Source organism: Ambystoma mexicanum, chromosome 8 (assembly GCF_040938575.1).
Source record: "Ambystoma mexicanum isolate Mex_15411 chromosome 8, UKY_AmexF1_1, whole genome shotgun sequence".
Classification (NCBI taxonomy): Eukaryota; Metazoa; Chordata; class Amphibia; order Caudata; family Ambystomatidae; genus Ambystoma; species Ambystoma mexicanum.
The window spans coordinates 178,485,062-178,504,780 of NC_090929.1; the positions used below are offsets into that span (position 1 = coordinate 178,485,062).

General features: G+C 48.0%; 1 protein-coding gene across 1 annotated transcript in view; it reads right to left on the bottom strand.

Moving 5' to 3' along the window:
* Positions 1 to 19,719, bottom strand: part of NOTCH1 (notch receptor 1) — a 120,419-nt gene that overhangs the window by 92,955 nt on the left and 7,745 nt on the right. Inside the window, exon 2 of the mRNA XM_069609590.1 lies at positions 13,403 to 13,484. Within this exon, the coding sequence (XP_069465691.1) occupies positions 13,403 to 13,484 (82 nt within the window). The remainder of the gene's footprint in view (positions 1 to 13,402; positions 13,485 to 19,719) is intronic.

Sequence of the window (19,719 nt, forward strand, 5' to 3'; positions counted from 1 at the left end):
ATTGTGTTACAAGACACCAGCTAATGGCAGAAACCTGAACGGGCCCTTGGACAAGAGCACTCACACCCAGGAACTCACAGCGCTCAAACCAGAAAAGGTTGTGCCAGAGGTTTGCTTGGCTTCAAGTATCCATGCAAAAGTCAGGCCACTGACTGCTCGATACAGACCCAACAAAGCATTTAAAAGATACAAAAAAACTAAAACAGGAACAAGTAATTACATTGGATGGTAATGTTTCAAAATTGACTTAACTTTGAGGGTTAAACTTCAGTACCATTCTTGACAGAAAAACCAAACTCAGCTCTGACTCTTAGTCTTTCCCCCGGATCTCCTAAAAACGATTGCCTCCCTCAAACCTACCTCTTACTCTGATGATATAATCCCGGCCTCCAGCATTAAACAATTGACGTGCCCGGCACTCAGTGCACTCCTCAGCATCATCAATGCCTCCACCGCAGGAGGGTCATTCCAGGACACCCTCAAGACTGGTCTCATACGACCTCTTTTGAAAAAACCAACCCAAGATCCAGACGACCTGGCCAACTACCGGCCCATTACGAACCTCCTGTTTATTGGTAAAATCTTTGTCCTCATCCCACTAAAAAAAAACCTGTCTAACAATGGCTGAATCATATGTACCTAAAAGGATTTGATCTATGTCTCTCAGACTCAGCAAAATCCTTTGGCTTCACCATTGATAGCAACCTGTCCTTCCAGAAACACATAGCCAAGAAGGCCCAAGTAGCCTGGCTCAGAATCTCTACCCTTCGAAAAATCAAGCCATTCATCCTGCCGCAGGACTTCATGACCGTAGTGCAGGCCCCTGTGGTCTTGCACATTGATGGGGGAAATTCTCTCCTCATAAGGCTTCCCGCTGCTCACTGGGCTCCCCTAAAAGGACTCCTCCATGCAGCAGCACCTCTTATTACAGGAGCATGGACATTTGACTGAATCACCCCCACCTTACGCGAACTTCATTGGCTTCCACTCCAAGCCAGGATAGTGTTCAAGACTGCGTGCATCATCTACAAAGCAGTCACGAGTAGCACACCCGCGTACCCGGCAGCTAAGCTCCACATTTCTGGTGGCACAGACTCCTCGCGCAGCAAATCAACCAACCGGCTTGAATCACAACTCATCCTCAAAGAAAAGATCTGCAAACAATCCTTCTTCTGTCATGCACCCACCCTCTGAAACTCGATCCTGGTGTCGGCTCGGAATGCCCCAAAAGTCTCCAATTTCATAAATCTCTCAAAACATGGCTCTTTCAACAACATCTGACCAAGGACTAATTCCAATGGACTCACATACTGACGCACAGACCTCACAGTACTGCAATACCGTTAAAAGATGTCAGCCCAAATGCCGGCTACTCCCACTCTGTACAGCAATCTGCTGCTCTCGGGCTAGGTCCGTGCTTTACACAATAAAATAAAAAAGAAAATTAGACAACAGCTGGTGCTTGGTTCAAGCCTTCATTAATTGTAACACACTTAATACTGGAGACCAGCCTCTAAGCGCAGGACCTGGATTTAAACCTGTGTTGCTCTGCATTGTCTTGAGTCCAAGTCAAATGCGTTGCCTGGAGCTATTCTCCTGGCCCCTTGACAAGCCTTCACCTAATGGGAACTTGCGTTGTATCACTGCTAGCTCAGCAGGTGCTTTGAAGATCCAGCGTGTGGGCACTATGCAAAATCATTGATTTGTTCATCTTCCTTTGAAGCACTTCACCCGTGTATAAGCACAATATAAATAAACAATAAATAAAATAAATTCCAAGACAACCCAGCTCATCTGTGCTCTGACCAACCAGTGAGAAATCCACTTGGGCTTTCAAGGCGGCTACAACAATCCAAACCATCTCCACTGGCAATGCATTGTGAACATCCTAAGACTATTGCATCCCCCACTGCTTTGCGCCCCCCCCACATTCTTTTCTTTCCTTTTCCTAACGTCACATGTAACTTCGTTCCTTTGCCCCCTACTTCGTAATGTAACAAGTAACTATGTACCCTAATGTAACTAGCGCCGAGATACTCGAGGGTTTTGTGCTCTGTAACAAATGAATAAATAAATAAATATCCTACAAACCTGAGAGCTGATTTGATGATCTGGTGGCTTTATACCGAGTAAGCAAGAGGCCACCAAAATGGCAAGAGGCTACTACACAAGAGCACTTTACATCACACCACATACAGCAGCAACCCAACTTGCAGAGGCCGTCCATACGATTTACACTGCAGTTTGCGGTTCAAGGTCGACCCAAGCGTTAAGCCGTGCAGTTAAACACTTCTTATGAGTGTTTCACATTTATGAGCGCGCCTTAATGGATCGTTATGGTTCGTTTCGCGCCCGGCTTTCCTATATCGTCACGGAGCAGCCTTAGGGTTTAGCGTAATGGGGCGAACATGGAAACAAGCCGTTCAATCCTGTCCGAACACCAATCACAAACCACAGCAATTGCCCCGGATTATGCTGCATGCTAAACTAGGGCATGGCTTCAACGCCAAGAATCATTGATACACCAATACTCAATATTCTACTACGTAAAGGTTTTGGGAAATGGCGAGACGGCAAACCGAGCAAAGGTGCTTCCCTTTGCTGGGAATACATTGTGTCCGACAGGAGCTCCTTCAAGGCTACATCAGGGAGCGAGGGGGTGTGGGAGAAAACTTCACACATTTACTTCCTGCCTGGAAGTCCCATGCTAATGTCAGGATTCAAAGGCTATAAAGCGTGCTAATTTCAGAGCAGCGTTCTGGGATCTGCTAATTAGGGCTCTTTCTTGTGCTCTATGTCATTACGAACACCTGGAATTCACTATGAGAACCTGGAAGCTCCAACAGTCTTAGATTGCACTCTAGCCATCCTACCGCCCCCATCAAGGCAACGCTAATCTAAGATGGAGAAGCTCACCATGTACTGCACCCCAACTATGACCTGGTCTTATTCCACTCTTACCATCGTAGTGCTCTTTCAAGGCAGTGCTGGACTAAGATGGAGAACTTCACAGTGTATTGCGGCCCGATTATAACCTATTGTTACATGCCACGCTTGCCATCCAAGCATCACTTTCAAGGCAGGGCCAGAACTAAAATGGAAAACCTCACAAAATATTGGTGCCCCAACTTCAACGTGTACAGACAGGCATTCCACTCTAGCCACTGAATCCTCCTCCTCAAGGCAGGGCTCAAACCGAAATAGGCAATCTCACAACGTATTGCCAGCCCGGTTCTGCGAGAAACCAATGCCAGTGTTATCAGTGTAAACACCGTCTTGTTATACCATACACAGGCTTAAAGCGGGCATCCGTGTAATACCACTCTACAAACGATCTGCCTCCACAAACAGTCAATATTGATTCTGCTTAATATTTCTCAATGTGTAAACAGTGGAATAACTGAATGGATACATTCTGTTTCATACTCCGTTGGCCAAAACAGTGATTCAGAGTGGATACAAAAATAAGGGACTGTTCTGAAAACACTCAAATAGATTTGTGTGGTTCAGCCGTTTAATAGTCATACACATGCAGTTAACCCTTCCTTGGCGCGGTTCTTCCTGTTTCACGCCAGGGCTCCCTATTCCAGTTTGTGGATCTGGCTGCTGAAGACCTCACAAGAATGTGGCACCAAACTGGCCCTACAAACATAACATGTGTCCAATTTGCCAGGATGAAAACAAACCTAGCACCGGCCCCATCCATTCTCTAAGTTTTTCACTTGCCACCGGGGTAAAACGCCAATCTTCCCAATGCATTTCAATGGGAGATTATGGCATCTCTCTGGTGTCCTTCCAAATCCTTCCTCGCTGGTATTCACGGTTCCATGTGTTAATATCCCTGCAAAAATATCGTGATACAAAAATATCGCCATATTTTTGCGGTGATATTGACCCATGGACCCTGCGGGGGACACCCCCGCAACCCCTACATTATTTTAAAATGTGCCGGGGACACCCCCGCTCCCACAAATTATCCCTCCCAAAAATATCACAGATGGCGAGACAAACGGCCATATGTACGGCAATATTTTTTATGGGGATATTTTGTAGCAATACCGTATTCACAAATGTTGGCAAATATGTTTCCATGATTAGAACACTCCTGTGCCAACAGAATTACAGATTTACTAAATTAACTTGTGTTCTGGGTAATGGTTAAACTAAAATGGGCTTGGGATCTCGGAAGGGTCGAGAAGCTGCAACGCCTAGTATCGGCCAACGAGTGACACGTCTGTTCACCAGTCTACCTCTTTAGGCTGTTTGCCACATAGCAGACCATTACATTGAAGGAATGCTATTCTATTAACTTTTTACATTCATCAATGGGCGAATGATGGAAAGAAACGAGGTCTCCACGCTCCGAGCAGATGGAAACAGGATCTCGATTATTCTGACCACAGAACCGAGCTGCGCTGAAACGAGTTGCGTTAATTATTCACCAACGAGGACCTAAAGACAATCCTGTGTAGGGCTGTGCCAGAAGGAGGAAAGAAAGAAAGCAAGAGGGGTGTTGTCTCCAACGAACACGTGCGTTACAAAGACCAATGGCCGCGTCCAACACGACCCGTCCACGGTAGACGTAGGGCAACACACTCCAAAGACACTGTGGTGGCCGGCATTGCACATAGTTATTTATGCTCTCCTAATACCCAAGGATATTCTCAATCTCCCTGAAATGAATATCAATGAGAAGCAAGTGATATCCCTGGTAACGCCCACCCTGGATATGTTGACATCTCTAATTACAGTTCAATGAAATCAGGGTGATACCATCACTTTATAGCACACGGTTGGTGCCGGAATATAACTCAATGACTCTCATTGCATCATCCTCAGAATGGTGAGTAGGCATCGCCAGTATTTGAACCTAGTACCTACAGAGTTTAGAAAGATATCTCGGTTGGCCTATCACCTAACCTTTGCTGGCCATGTAGAATTCACATTTTATGAGCCCCCCCACCCCCTTACTCTGTAAAATGCAACTAAATCTTATGACTCAGCCATTGCACTTTTACTTCTTGTCTTTATGAATAATGCAAGACTCCTTTATGTGCATGAGGTGACAATTACAACCTTGTTTGAAGTGTGCTGTAAAAGGACCCCATTGGCTATGGCTATGAAGGCTATGCGTGCTCGCAGACACATTTCTTATTCCACTCATGTACAAATGCAATAAACAGTTAGAGGAGTTAAACATTTGCCCAATCTGATGATCAGCCACCTTGCAGTAGCCGCTGTGGCTGATAGATGAAGCTTTTTCATGGTTGAGGTGGTAATGTCCCTTGGGAACACACTTACCTCCTGCCCTGCCCCTTTCATCCTCACGCCCATTGGCTTTCCGTGAACCCTTTCCGTGTGCCAGAGTTGGTGAATAACGTTTCCGTCACTGCGCACGTCCATAAAGTGAGCTAACCCCATGGCGTGTTTTCACGATATTTAATCAAAATACATTTTAATACGACGCATCCAAATGGAGGCTATTTACTCAGAAAGTGGTTATACCGAAAACCTGGTCTGGCTGCGGCCATAGAGGAATGGACTTCACTTTCAATAAAAAGAGGCAGAAAGGGGCTTTTTTATTTTATTTTAAAGAAATTGATGGAGAGAACTTGTGTTTATGCGTGTGCTGTATGGTATTCAATTATTCTTTGCTGCACCGTATGATCCATTGCAGGGGCTGATGAAAACCTGTGCCTTTGGTTTTAAGGCTCTGAGAAACAATGATGCACCAAAACAACTGTAAGAAAGAACGCCTCCTCCAAGGTATCTTTCAATGCACCTATAATGTCAATGGTCTGCCATGCCTTCAGGGCACATACCACAACGGGATGGTAGGGGAAACGAAGACACAAGGCTGAGTAAGTAACACTGGGCTTCTCCACACCCATCAACCTGCCACTCTCACTGCTAACCCCAACGGTCCTTCACAGAACACCAGCACCAAGCCATTCCACACGAGCTATGACATAACCGCACAACACCAAGCTCATTACAACACTTCTCCCTCCCTTGAAATCACACAACAATAAGGACGCAGTGAGAACAGTGACCAGCACAACTTACACTCCATCACGCACACAGACACGCACCAGATCTTCCCTCCATAGCGCCCAACGATGTACAAGGAAACCCAGCACAGGAAGAACAAAAAGGAAAAACCTCCCTGAGGCCAACCGGACCAACAAAACGCCAGGATCATTACAAAAAACTCCAACCGAAAAGTAGTCTGGGAACTACGTGGAAACTATTTCTACCAACTGCGGTCTCTGGACCGCCTCCCAGAAAAATCGTCATACAAAAAGGATGCGTCGCGCAACGTGACAACATGTACGCCTGGAGAAAAGGAAGACGAGACCCGTACAGATAAGTGGTGGGGGCGTAGAGAGTGTGGCGGCGAGGTTGTGCAGCACGAGGTGGGGTGACCCCCTAAAATGGACAGCAGAAAGTAGAGAATGAAAAAAGACCAACCTTGTGGGGAGGGTATGGGGTGGCCCCATCACGGCGCCTTCTGCAACATCAGTCATTTGTTTGTGAGGTTCGGACCCCGGAACCATTTCTTCAGTTCCATCTTTAGAAACGGCACGATTCCTAATCACATTTCATCAGTTCACGCGTGCCAAGGATCCAGGAAAAGACTCAGTTCTAAAGGGATTTCTATTTCCGTATTGTAAGATTGCGCCATTTTGTTGGATTCTTTTCTGTACATTGTCTCAGGGGCCACTGCTGGCAACGCAATGGGAGGCCGACATAGACAGATTTAATGTGACGAGGTTATTTTCCATTTAAAGGGACGTGGACTGAGAAATGTACTTAAGAGTGGTTTCAGTGTTGTCTATGGAAAGAGGTTATAACCATGGTAAAGGTTATTTCAATGAGTCACGCTCAGAGTTTGGTACTTTAGTCCTTGCATCTAAAACACACGCTTCAGTCCTTCGATAATGAATGTCAGCTTTTCCCTTTAGCTAACACGTTAAATCAAGCGGTCACCCTATGATTAAGCGATACTCGGGGGCCCAGCTTCTGCACCATGCCTCGATGGTAATCAGTGTTAAGTATTCAGCTTTTCTAGAATTGTTCGATTTAATCAGCGTTAAGTATATCTTTTCTAGAATTGTTCTATTTAATCAGTGTTAAGTATTCATCTTTTCTAGAATTGTCCTAAACTAGCCTCAAACTTTCCCGAATTAGTTTATTTTCCCATTGCAAATTCTGGCCCTGGACTGCAAGACTGCTCCTGACTTGCACAAACGAATCCCAGAGCAAATCAAACCCCAGCATTTTCCAGCGCAACATGGCGGTGCCTTCAGCAAAGACCTGCAGAGCCAATGGTTCACTGCCTGGCAGCGGGTGGGGGGGGAGGGGTAGGACTGGATAAAGGGCCACAGCAGTACTCTGGCAGAAAGATTAGATAACTATATTTCGCGCCAAAGGTGAACCTGGGGCAACCGAGCTGTACTGAAGAAGTGGCCAGGAAAAGGAACTTGCCTTATTTCTGGCAAAAGGCGAGGAAAGGCCACAACAGGGCCACGGCTGGACTCCGAGGAAACACTCCACAAGGTTGCCTTTAAACCAGGGACTGAGCGGAATGACTTCTGCTCAAGAGAGGGGATCGGCCCCACACTGCGGGGTGTTTCTATAGCAGGACCTGGACCCACACTGTGGGCGTTTCTATAGCAGGACTTGGACCCACACTGCGGGGCGTTTCTATAGCAGGACTTGGACCCACACTGCAGGGTGTTTCTATAGCAGGACTTGGACCCACACTGCGGGGCGTTTCTATAGCAGGACTTGGACCGACACTGCGGGGTGTTTCTATATCAGGACTTGGACCCACACTGCGGGGCGTTTCTATAGCAGGACTTGGACCCACACTGCGGGGTGTTTCTATATCAGGACTTGGACCCACACTGCAGGGCGTTTCTATAGCAGGACTTGGACCCACACTGCGAGGTGTTTCTATAGCAGGACTTGGACCCACACTGCAGGGTGTTTCTATAGCAGGACTTGGACCCACACTGCGGGTGTTTCTATAGCAGAACTTGGAAGCCAGCGCGGGGGTAGGCCCTCCTAGACAGTGACTCCAAACAGAGAGTCTGCAAGGATGAGCACTTCATGTTGCATAATCCCTGCACTCAGGAAGCAATTTACACATCACAGCCCCTCGCCGTACGTGACCCCACCACTTCAGTGGCCATGGTCTCTTATCTCACCGCAAGCTGCTTGGGTCTCTATCAAGGCTCTGCTATCAAAGCCCGGGCAGAGCATGAGGGCAGTCATCATGCCCATGTACTTTCGCTATCCTCAAATCGCAACACTTCGGGGTTTGGCACTGCACTCTCACTCACCCAGTTACCCAATTTCTGAAAGGCTTGGCCTGTGACGTGCCACAGACACCACGCTTCTGCATACAGCTGCCCTTTCCAAGGCCACACTGGCCATTGGCTCTCCCAATATGCAAATCACGGTGGCCACACAATGGCGCAGATTCCGGAACACAGCTTTCAGCAGAGTTACGAAAGCTCCGGAGGGGTGTGGAGGGGAAACTTCGAGCTAGGAACTCGAGCTAGGAACCGACTTCCTCAGCATTTAAAGCCCTGCACGCACACATTTCAAATTTGACATATGATTTAACACCCCTTGTTTCTGATAATGCATCATTATGTTTGTTTTTCTTTCTGCATGATAATATTTTTTTGCTGAATGCATAACTTGTTGTGGGTGGGAATCGCGCTTTTTTTTCTCATGGTACCCCTAGAAAAGTGTTTATAATGTGCTTGTGTACGATGGTCCCAGGCTGGTGGGGGAACAGGAAATGTATGTCCCTTAAATCCTCCTCAGGAGCCTAATATCTGAACTTTGGAACCACCCTAAAAGACAGCAGAGTGGCACAGGGCCTGTAATGGCTGTTATGGACCCTCCATCATCACAAAGCAATGTTATCCTTTTGGCACCAGTGAAATCCTTCGCCCCTCAATGGGTGCAATTTTCTAACAGCATTGCTGCATTTTGGTGCTTCCGCCGAACCTTATACCAGTTGCTTTCTGACCCCCTTTTCGTCGCCCCACACCCTGTGGCGCAGAAGGAGAGATATGACAAGAGGTAGAGCCCAAGACTGAGGGAGGCCTGTGTTTCTCTTGTTGTACACAGTGCAATACAAACCGCAATGATTCTCAAAGCATAAACAACAGGTGTTACCATTGCCCTCATGAATAGTGCCCATGTTATCAACTAGAGCAGCGGGACATGGACAATGACCTGGGCACTGGCGGGTTAAGCTAGTTTGGAGGAGTTTGCACAACCCTGCAACTACTTATTGCACCCCAGGGATGAAAACGAGGCGTGTTCCTATGTGCAAGTTGCACCCTGTGCTTCCGCAGTGCACCAAAGTACGACGGTCTCCTTAAAGATCCGCTGCTTACACTTGATAGAAAAGTACGGTTGCGCAATCCATGCACAGCAAATGAGAGCATGAGGCTTTGCTGCATAGCAGTCGTGCATGCATTGTACAACCATCATATTTGTATTGTCTTTCCAGCATACCTTTCTTGGAAAAAGTATTCCTGTACACAGTTTAAGGGGGGAACAACATAATTGCAGCTTTCTTACGAATCCAAGGGCAGTCAAAATAATTGTGATGTTCAATTCATTAAGAACAATGCAGTCGCTGGATGACTGCTCTCTGCCCCATAAGACCCACCTGTGCTCCATCAGACAGACGCACGGCCTATGAATTCACCCCTAAAGCCACGTTCCAGGGACAATAGCCTAAAAGGGTGGGCACGTGGTCTAGAGGCTGGGTGATCCCTGCAGAACCAGGATACCTGGCCGCCCCACTGTGCAGACTGTGCGATCCAGGGCATACCAGCGAACCCCCGCTGTCCCTCCACTAAGCTCTGTAGATATATCTCGAGATACTTCTCACAAGGAAGCCCTGTGGGTTAATGCACAGGTGATGGTTTGCTGTCTGACAGGAAAAGTGCGCGCACACACACACACACACACACACACACCCCGCCCCCCCACTGTAAATTAAGCTATGCTTACATGAAGAGAAGAAGCTGGCATCTACCAATGGAATATTACCTTTACAGAGGGGCGAGGGGCACCAACTCCCTTTCACTTAAACTAATGACTGCTCCCCTTAAAGAGTCATCACCCAGCGTAGCACACCAGAGTGTTGCTCCACTAGAGCAGGGGCTTTGCTTCTACAGCAGGTTGGACCCCACTTCCAAATCGATTTCGTTTAGGGGTTAGCAGGAATTTGATGGGCTTTGTAAACATGTGTCCTGATCACGTGTTTTGCTGTATTCCCTTCAGAAATACCAGTGGGTTAAAGCAAGCCTGCATACATGAAAACATTCATTTCTAATTAGTTGGACCGATGTCTACTGATTGTGGTTGACTGTCTACTAGATAAAAACATCAAATGTAGGTGATGAGTGCTTGCTAAAGTCACTGGATGTATGTAAGCAGGGCCTCCGGATTTAACATTGAAAGGGCTCTTACTCACTCCCATTAGTCATCAGACATTATCTACAAGGACAGCGCCCCACCTGAACTTCAGGGCGACCCTTGCTCAATGAAATGACAATGAATAGCACAGTCTGTGTTTTAACAATGGGACGACACCTGCTCTATAAAAACCTGGGCCAAAGCCACCATCAGATGTCCCATTCCGAAAGGCAGCCGCTATGTGTGCCATGCTAACACACCCAATAACAGATGTTTCCAGAGGCGTCAAGGTTATCCCACGCTCCGCACAGATAGATGTTCCATGAAAACAAGTTCAGAGGTGCGCTAGGAAGAGGATGGCCTCCCTCGTCTTCTCCGCTGCCACCCATGCGTTGCGGCGATCTGAAAAGGGGGGGAGACGCAAGAGCAGTCTTTTTCATAACCGAGCAAGAGGATGACCATGGTCCATAGGGTGTGTAGCCTCAATGGTTGAAAAAGGTCCCAACGCCCCACTGCCATGTAAGATCCCTCCCTACACACACATGGCAGAGCGTACATCCAGAGCGCCTAAAGACCATGCAGATGGTAGCCGGTGCTGTAGAGATAGATCCCAGCAACAGATCCCAACATAACATTTCTGAAATGGAATATACCCTACTCATTGGTCTGCGTGTCTGCTTTGACTCAATATTCCTTGCCCGATTGGATTATACAAACCACTCCGTACCACCAAACGCATCAGCGATCAGTAATATTTCAGTTCCCGACTGACTGTCCCATGATATAATAAAACGTGATCTGTCACACTAGGACGTCTCTCCATGACACCGCGTGTGCCTATCAACAGGCACAATAATACACGCTCTAACTGTAGAGATGCCATGACTTGGCTGTGCACCTGCTGCAGACACAACTGTTGCACATGCAACCCTGTTGCAAAATCATGGGGCTGCCTGTTGCGGAAATGCCTCAGTGGGCGTTGCCATTCGGCCAGCAACAATCCCTGGAAAAGCAGCAACAGGTGCCCCAACATGATCTCCAACCAAATTATGAAGCCTCTCCCCAAAAGAGGAGCGGTGGGGGGGAGGGGGGGTTTTCTGAACTTGTTTTGCTAGATCTGGCAAAGACGCCACCAGGGCAGCAAATCCTGCCGCCATCTGCCCAAGCAATAATGCAAATCGCCGGCGCAAGGTTCGCGGAGAGTGAAAGGCCACGGGGAAAGGGGGCAGTTATGCATTCTGGGAAGCCACACATGATTAGTCACACGGCATTAATCTGCCTCCCCGAACAATGGCCGCCGAATTTCGACCGAACCCCAGCTGTCGCTCCCTGAATGAAAGGAAACAAGATTTAGAGCGTCAAGCGTCCGCGAGGCTTCTGTTCGCCCAAAAGTGGCGTGCATTCATTAGCGGCCCACAAAGAGAGGCGGGCCTTTGTCTCCTAAATTGCTCATGGGCCCGATTCATTTGCAAACGTTTTTCATTGGAGGATTGGCCGGGGCGGAGGGAGTGGATGGCAGAAGGGAACAGGCAGACACCCAAAACAAGTCCATGCTGCCTGCGAAAGATGCCACTCAGCACAGGGAATGGGGATGCCTTAGACTTTCGAAAGATATTTCTCAAAATGGGCTTGCAGCAAAGTTTTGCAACTGCAAAGGCCCTTCATAGTCCTCGGTATGGTCAGTTTTCCTTTCTTAGACGCAGCCTGCCCCGGCATCTGCTCGGAAAGCAAATACAACCTGCCAGTCAGCTTTCTCTTCGAGGAAAAAAGATTGGCTTTGCGCTCATTGTGGGCGCCTGGGCTCTATTCTTGTGTCTTGAAAAGCAATCACCAGGGCCACGGTGTGGAGCTTTTCAGGATGTGCCAAGAGTCTGTAGAGTCTCCTGGATGAGAAATACAAGACCTTCAATAATCCCAAACTGGGAGGGAACGCACCGAAGCACAACAGACAGGCTGCGGACAAAGGAGCGGCCATATTTGCCAGCCAGCGCACGTGGTTGTGGGACGCTTGCTCGCCATGGCATATGTTGGATACATTGTGAACACTCGTTTTTACTTCTCTCGCATCCACAGAGGAAACCATTGACATCATGGATGCAGCGCCTTTCTTTCACTCAAAGCTACCACTGATGTTCCCGCTAACACCAATATGAGCTGATGCACACCAAGGGCCTGATTCACAGAGCGTTTTCCTATGGGACTGCACCATTATAAACCGCTTGCTTGAATCAGGCCCCGCGAGTCTCACTTCCAGCCTTCCACAGCTGATGTGTCCAAATTGCTGCTTTTTAATGACCATTTTTCCTGCAGTATGCTACACAGGTCTCTTTAGCTTGCGGCTAACCAGATATTTTGAACTACCATTCCCATGATCCCTCAACACCCATTAAACTTCTAACATTGACTACTAGACCATGGACTAGAGCATCCCCAAGCATTCCAAAAAATAAAAGGCCATGGTCTAGTGTGTCAGTTTCAGTCTTGGGGGAGGTGGGGCGAATCAGCCTCTGAAATTACAGGTGTGTAAGTGGCAACATATTGACATCCCATGCATGAAATTGATTTTCAACACATTTCAACTGAGGGCAGAAGTTAATGAAAACTGATACAGGGGAAACAGAAACACTGTCACTAATCACTGGGAACATGTATCACATTTTTCATTCACATTTTCCACACAGTCATAGATTTTTCTATAGCCTTTTTTGTACGCATACGTGGACGCGGTTCTAATATCCCAAAGACTGCGAATTCACAAGGACTATGATGAGACTTGTGCCTCCCGAAAAAAGTCTGAACATTTGACCTAAAGCTAAGAAGCACCGCTATTCTCAGGCAAAGCAGAAGAGTGATGGTCGCATTTCTGGGTGGAGGCCGTTTACATTACACACATTGTCCATGAACTACATCACGAGATGGAGGTATCTAATAGAAATAAAACACTCACGTGCAGACGTAGGTTCCATTGGGGACGGTTTCGCACTTTCCGCCATGCATACATCTTTCGCCTGGTTGAGTACATCGTAGTGCTAGAAACAAAGCAAAGGGTTCATTCAGATTTCATCCATCTTTACTCCGTGTTTACACCCAAGCAAGTCTCTGAAAACCCGAAAGGGCCCTTCCTAGTTTCCAGTGGTGTCAATGCGATCCATTGTTGCGTACATCGGGATCATAGAAAGCATTAACATTTCACTGCAGAAAGGGTCTTTCACTGGAGAACAAGAGTAGTGGCTTAAGAGTTTGGGCCTCTTTTGGCTTTAGTTAAGCATGGCAATTTAAAAACGTTCTTGAAATTCATGGATTTTTTTTCTCATCCTCTTTTAATACTTTTAAGCATCCTAGCTGCAATCCTTTGCTTGTGCAAACCCTTGTTTGAAGCCCCACCCTACATGTAAGCACCCTAGCTGCAATCCTTTGCTGGTGCAAACCCTTGCTTGAAGCCCCACCCTACATGTAAGCACCCTAGCTGCAATCCTTTGCTTGTGAAAACCCTTGCTTGAAGCCCCACCATACGTGTAAGCACCCTAGCTGCAACCCTTTCCTTGTGCAAACCCTTGCTCGAAGCCCCACCATCCGTGTAAGCACCCTAGCTGCAATCCTTTGCTTGTGCAAATCCCTGCTTGAAGCGCCACCATCCGTGTAAGCACCCTAGCTGCAATCCTTTTCTTGTGCAAACCCGTGCTTGAAGCCCCCATCCATGTAAGCACTCTAGCTGCAATTCTTTCCTTGTGCAAGCCCCCTTGCTGCAATCCTTTTCTTGTGCAAACCCTTGCTTGAAGCCCCCATCCATGTAAGCACTCTAGCTGCAATTCTTTCCTTGTGCAAGCCCCCTTGCTGCAATCCTTTTCTTGTACAAACCCTTGCTTGAAGCCCCCATCCATGTAAGCACTCTAGCTGCAATTCTTTCCTTGTGCAAGCCCCCTTGCTGCAATCCTTTTCTTGTGCAAACCCTTGCTTGAAGCCCCATCCATGTAAGCACTCTAGCTGCAATTCTTTCCTTGTGCAAGCCCCCTTGCTGCAATCCTTTGCTTGTGCAAATCCCTGCCTGAAGCGCCACCATCCGTGTAAGCACCCTAGCTGCAATCCTTTTCTTGTGCAAACCCTTGCTTGAAGCCCCCATCCATGTAAGCACTCTAGCTGCAATTCTTTCCTTGTGCAAGCCCCCTTGCTGCAATCCTTTTCTTGTGCAAACCCTTGCTTGAAGCCCCATCCATGTAAGCACTCTAGCTGCAATTCTTTCCTTGTGCAAACCCTTGCTTGAAGCCCCCATCCATGTAAGCACTCTAGCTGCAATTCTTTCCTTGTGCAAGCCCCCTTGCTGCAATCCTTTTCTTGTGCAAACCCTTGCTTGAAGCCCCCATCCATGTAAGCACTCTAGCTGCAATTATTTCCTTGAGCAAGCCCCCTTGCTGCAATCCTTTTCTTGTGCAAACCCTTGCTTGAAGCCCCCATCCATGTAAGCACTCTAGCTGCAATTCTTTCCTTGTGCAAACCCTTGCTTAAAGCCCCACCCTACGTGTAAGCACTCTAGCTGCAATCCTTTGCTTGTGCAAGCCCCCTTGCTGCAATCCTTTCCTTGTGCAAGCCCCCTTGCTGCAATCCTTTGCTTGTGCAAGCCCCCTTGCTGCAATCCTTTGCTTGTGCAAGCCCCCTTGCTGCAATCCTTTGCTTGTGCAAACCCCTGCCCTGCAGACACAGGCGACCTCTGTGCCAGGAGATTGGCATGTGAAAGTTATGAACGGAGATAAAGCGCTACAGGCTTCCAGGGGCTGATGGGTGGAGCCTGTCAGAGTCCCTGGAGGGCGCTGCTAAGAGCAGGCTCGGCTTGGGGTGGTGTAGACATGAGGCATGCGGCGGGCCAGTCGGGCGCACTATACCCCGAGGCATGTGCCAAGGCAGGGGGCATGCACCAAAGCAAGAGTAAGCCAAGAGTTCCTGGGGCAGAGATGAAAATGGCTAATTCTATTAGAAAATGCTGTGTGGGCCATGCATAGGCTAGCCTATGTTCACCACGCATCCATTAGTCCTGGCACATCACATGATCTCCCCCCAAAGCTCACACTCACGGGAAGCTCTCCTATTTGGGTCACCTTTAGAAATGTGTCGAGCAGAAAAGTGCGTCTTGCCTTTCAGTGTGTGTTTCACCCTCTGGGGGATGGGTTATCCATGTCCAATGTGGTCCAAGGGAAACCTGCCACTCTCCTAGGTGGCATGCTGATGCCTCTCGGTGCACCATAGCTGGCAACCTGTTCCATGCCAGATGTGTACAGTGTACCCAGCCCTCTTGTGTCTTTGTATCCAGGAGCTTCTAGTCCAGTGTTCACAATGCACAAGACAAAACTACAAGTCCCAGAATGCAAAGGAAGCCGCTGGAGGGGAGGGGTTGCACACAGCAGACATGGAACACGTTGACAACTCTGCACTTAAGCCTCTTCGGAATCATGCACTTGCTTCATATATTTAAATGAGAGACTTAAGATGTCTTGTCAGCAGTCTTCAGCCGCTTGCACGAGCTTTGAGGCCCTGCATTGTCTTGAAAAGGTCTTTCACTGGCTTTCCCCTTCAGCCATCAGGGCACATGGCCAAATAAAGTTTGGGAAATACTGCCTGACCTTTGAGCAAAATGTTCTCCATCTTATGGGGCTGAGTTCTGCAACCTTCAGATGTTTTGGACTACAACCCTTATGACCCTCACCATTCACTTTGCTTGCTAGAACTGGTGGCGATTGTAGTCCAAAACCTCTGGAAAGCCAAAGTTTGCAGACTTTTGCTTTGGGGAAACCTGGTAGCTATCCAGTTGTATCACCAAGGGATGGCCTTGGCATAAAAGAAACTCTAGTTGTCATATTTAGTAACATCAGGCTTAGATGCAACGCCAAAAGAACTGGACACTTGAAGGAACCCTCCTAGCTGGATTGTAGCATTCCAGGCGAACTGGCTGGAAAACACCTGGGCTGCTCAGGGAAGGTCTGTCACAAAACATGTGTGATGCAGACATGAAATGCATTCGAATTACAATTCCAGAGTCTAATTGGTGATGGGGAGAGAGTGCACGCATCTCCATACACATCTAATAGGTTGTCTGCCACCAAGACCTTCCAATTAATGAGCCATTTTAATACCAGAACTATTTACAACAGGGGCCTGCAACCTTTGACTTGGCAGATGTTTTGGACTACAACTCCCATCAGTCCGAGCCAGCCAGCACAGTCAATGGTGAGTAATCACGGGAGTCAGAGCTGCAGGAAGACCGATTCTTTTATTTTTTTTATTAAATCAGAATGTTAATATGTTAAAGGACATGTGTGCCGCGCACTATCACCGAGCAGGTATATGTCCCACTTCATTTGTGGAGTCCCAATGCAGAGATGAAAGACACTGAAGTTACGGTTAACCTCTGGCTGAATGCTGCTTAGCAACACTGAATCGTTGTGTTGGGCATAAGGTGAAAAGGCAAGTATATGGGTTGTAGACAGAGGGCCTCCTTCACTGTCAGTCAACCGGGCTATTCTTCAAGCCCATGATAGGAAAGATTGTCCTTTAAGGAAAGTGGGGGTGTCGCTAGGTCTCCCATGGCCCCGTGCCTTCGGCTACGCGGGAGCTCACCCAGCGAAAAGTGCTGCGGCTCACGGCTAAGATGACACTGACGCGACTACACGTTTGGAAGCCAGCTGCCTTTCAGACAGTCATTACACGGTCGGTGTCACTCTGACTCTGAGGAACACATGGCACTTTGCATGTGAAATACCGCAGACCATGAGCCCCAGAGAATAAACACATCCACCCCATGTGATGGCTGACGTGCTCCAGAAGCCCCGGGAAGACACCCCTACGCACAGGAGCACTGCAGGGCAGGGGAAACAGGGCCGGCACACGGCGGGAACCTCCCGGTTGTACTGCAAGAGGAGAGCATACGTCACTGCAGCTGATCGACAAGATCACACGTGTCAGTGGCCGTCTAGAAGTGACAAAGTCTGCCAAGTACGTGCCGGGTTCGGCCGCTTATAACAGGACGAAGATGAACAGTCAAACGGGGCTGGTCGGCCGGCTTAACTACACCGAAATCTACAAAGAGACGGTTCTTGAACTGTCACCCAGCGGTAGTGGGGGAAATATCAACCAGGCTGGGGCGGGGTGGAGGCCAAAGGTAGTCAAGTCAGAGTGGGGGCCAAGTAGAGTCTGCAGCATTAATGGCAGCTGGGAATGGGAAGGCTACATGGGGTCTTGACGTGTTGATCCGCCTGTCAATTTCTATCAATATGTACTGCTATGGGCGTGCCTGTCAAGGCCGTCGCTTGACTCACAGCAGGATTTAGCGTGTCCTGGACAGAGCTAAATGGCCCAGTCAAAATAATGCACGCCCCTTCGAGGAGGGTGTAGAGCATCGCTGATACTTTGTGGACCAAAGATGGCTCTAACCAAATGATCCATTTTACCATCTCACGATCTGGTGAAGGCCCGAGAACCTCAGAAATGTACGGACGGTGTTGTAGGGGTCCATTTAGGACCCGGACCCCAATAAAGGTGGGCAAGTAGACACTCGTGTCAGGGATCTCCCTGGGGCTACTTACCTCCACCTGGGCCTTCTGCAGTGGCACCCACACCCATCTCTTGTGTGGCGTCTGCCTCTATACAATGAGGCCTGGCAGCACCTGATTTACCTTCAGGTGGAGACCCCTGGGCGAAAGACCTCCACCTGAAGGGAAATTTGGGCCCGTGCAGCCCTCCATCTGCAGGAAATGTCTGACATAAAGCAGCATCACAGGTCAAGCTTATGGACGAGCCGGATCTGTGATGGGTCTATCTCCTTGCTGCCGTATTTTATGAGGATGTGTCTAGCGAAGAGGGTCAGTGCAATAGCTGCCCCCCGCCATTTTTATTTATTTATTTTATTCTGCTGCGCAGATTTCAAGAGATTGTGTGCTCCGCATGCGGCCTCCGAGAACCATCAACATGACTAGTTTCAGCTTTGATTCCTCACGCTGCATCTATTTTTAGTGAGGAGGCTCAATGGCGAGGAACTGTAAACCTGAGGTCTCAAGGCCTTTTTCCTCTGAAACCAGACGCAGGAATCTGGCGGTTATCACTTTCTTTTGCAATGTCGTCTTTTAGTTGGCAAAATATTCCGAGTTCCTAAAAGGGTTGTCAAGTGACAGTATGGTGAATTCAATCTGAAAATAAGGCAAAAGCTTAACTAGTAAAAAAGAAAGTAGCCCAGAAGTGTTAAAGAGCAAAGATGCCAAAAATGGGATCCTTGATGAGGGAGTCCTTGGCATTTGGTATTGAGTTTGCACGCCTGTCATTTTTTTTTGCCAGCACACCGTGTATGTGTTGGCAAGTGCTCGATTGGCGTGCCTGATATCTTGTGGGCTATTTGTGCAGTGAGCTCAGTTCCTATAAGTTTTCCCGCTTCAGCTGGCACAAACGCTGCCCAGGAAGTGAAGTGACTGCAGCACGCAACTTATAAGTCCAAGTGCCATACACCCGATGAACACATACCAGCATTCTTCAAAGGTGCCCCACATCTTGAGTTTACTGGATGTGTACATTCCACTGGTACACACAAACACACAGCTGGTTTACTGGGTCTGATGTGTGGTATGGCTCCATTTTCACCCAGTGTCACTTTGTGCTTTAAAAGCAGAATTAAAAAAAATAGATCAGCACCTGTTGTGACTTCTGCACTGTCTAACACTTACTGTGCGCATGCGCTGGATAGTAAAAGTCACACAATGTCTAAGGGATGCTGCTTATCGATTAGATGGCTGGACAGTTCCAAACTATGGCCAGAGACCACTAAAACAGTGCTTCAAAAGGCCTGACAGACCGAGGCAGAGGGGGCTTCATTGCGAGATAATGTTCCAAAGATGGCAGCCATCAGTGGGTGCTGGCCACCCAGGTGACGGTGTCCCTTCCCGTGGTCTACGAGGCCATGAGCACACTGTGGTAGAAGAATGATAGGAATCTGGCAATGCCAGAGATTATTGGCTGCATTCAAAGCACTCTGATTGGCCAAGAGGCAGCCAATAATGCCTGCCATGTGCTAATGTGCATGACTGTACTTATGTCATCTTGCATCAGCGCCCAAAAACGAGAATTAATTTGCTAATGAATGTACTAGTTGATATCATTTCTGCCCGAGGTCGTGTGGGCATTGAGTGATGATTACATGGCTCCAAGTCACAGGGGGACCATTCTCCAATCCCGGGTTTTTATTTTACAAATACATCCATTCTGTTATTTGTAGCCTTTGTTGAGTATATA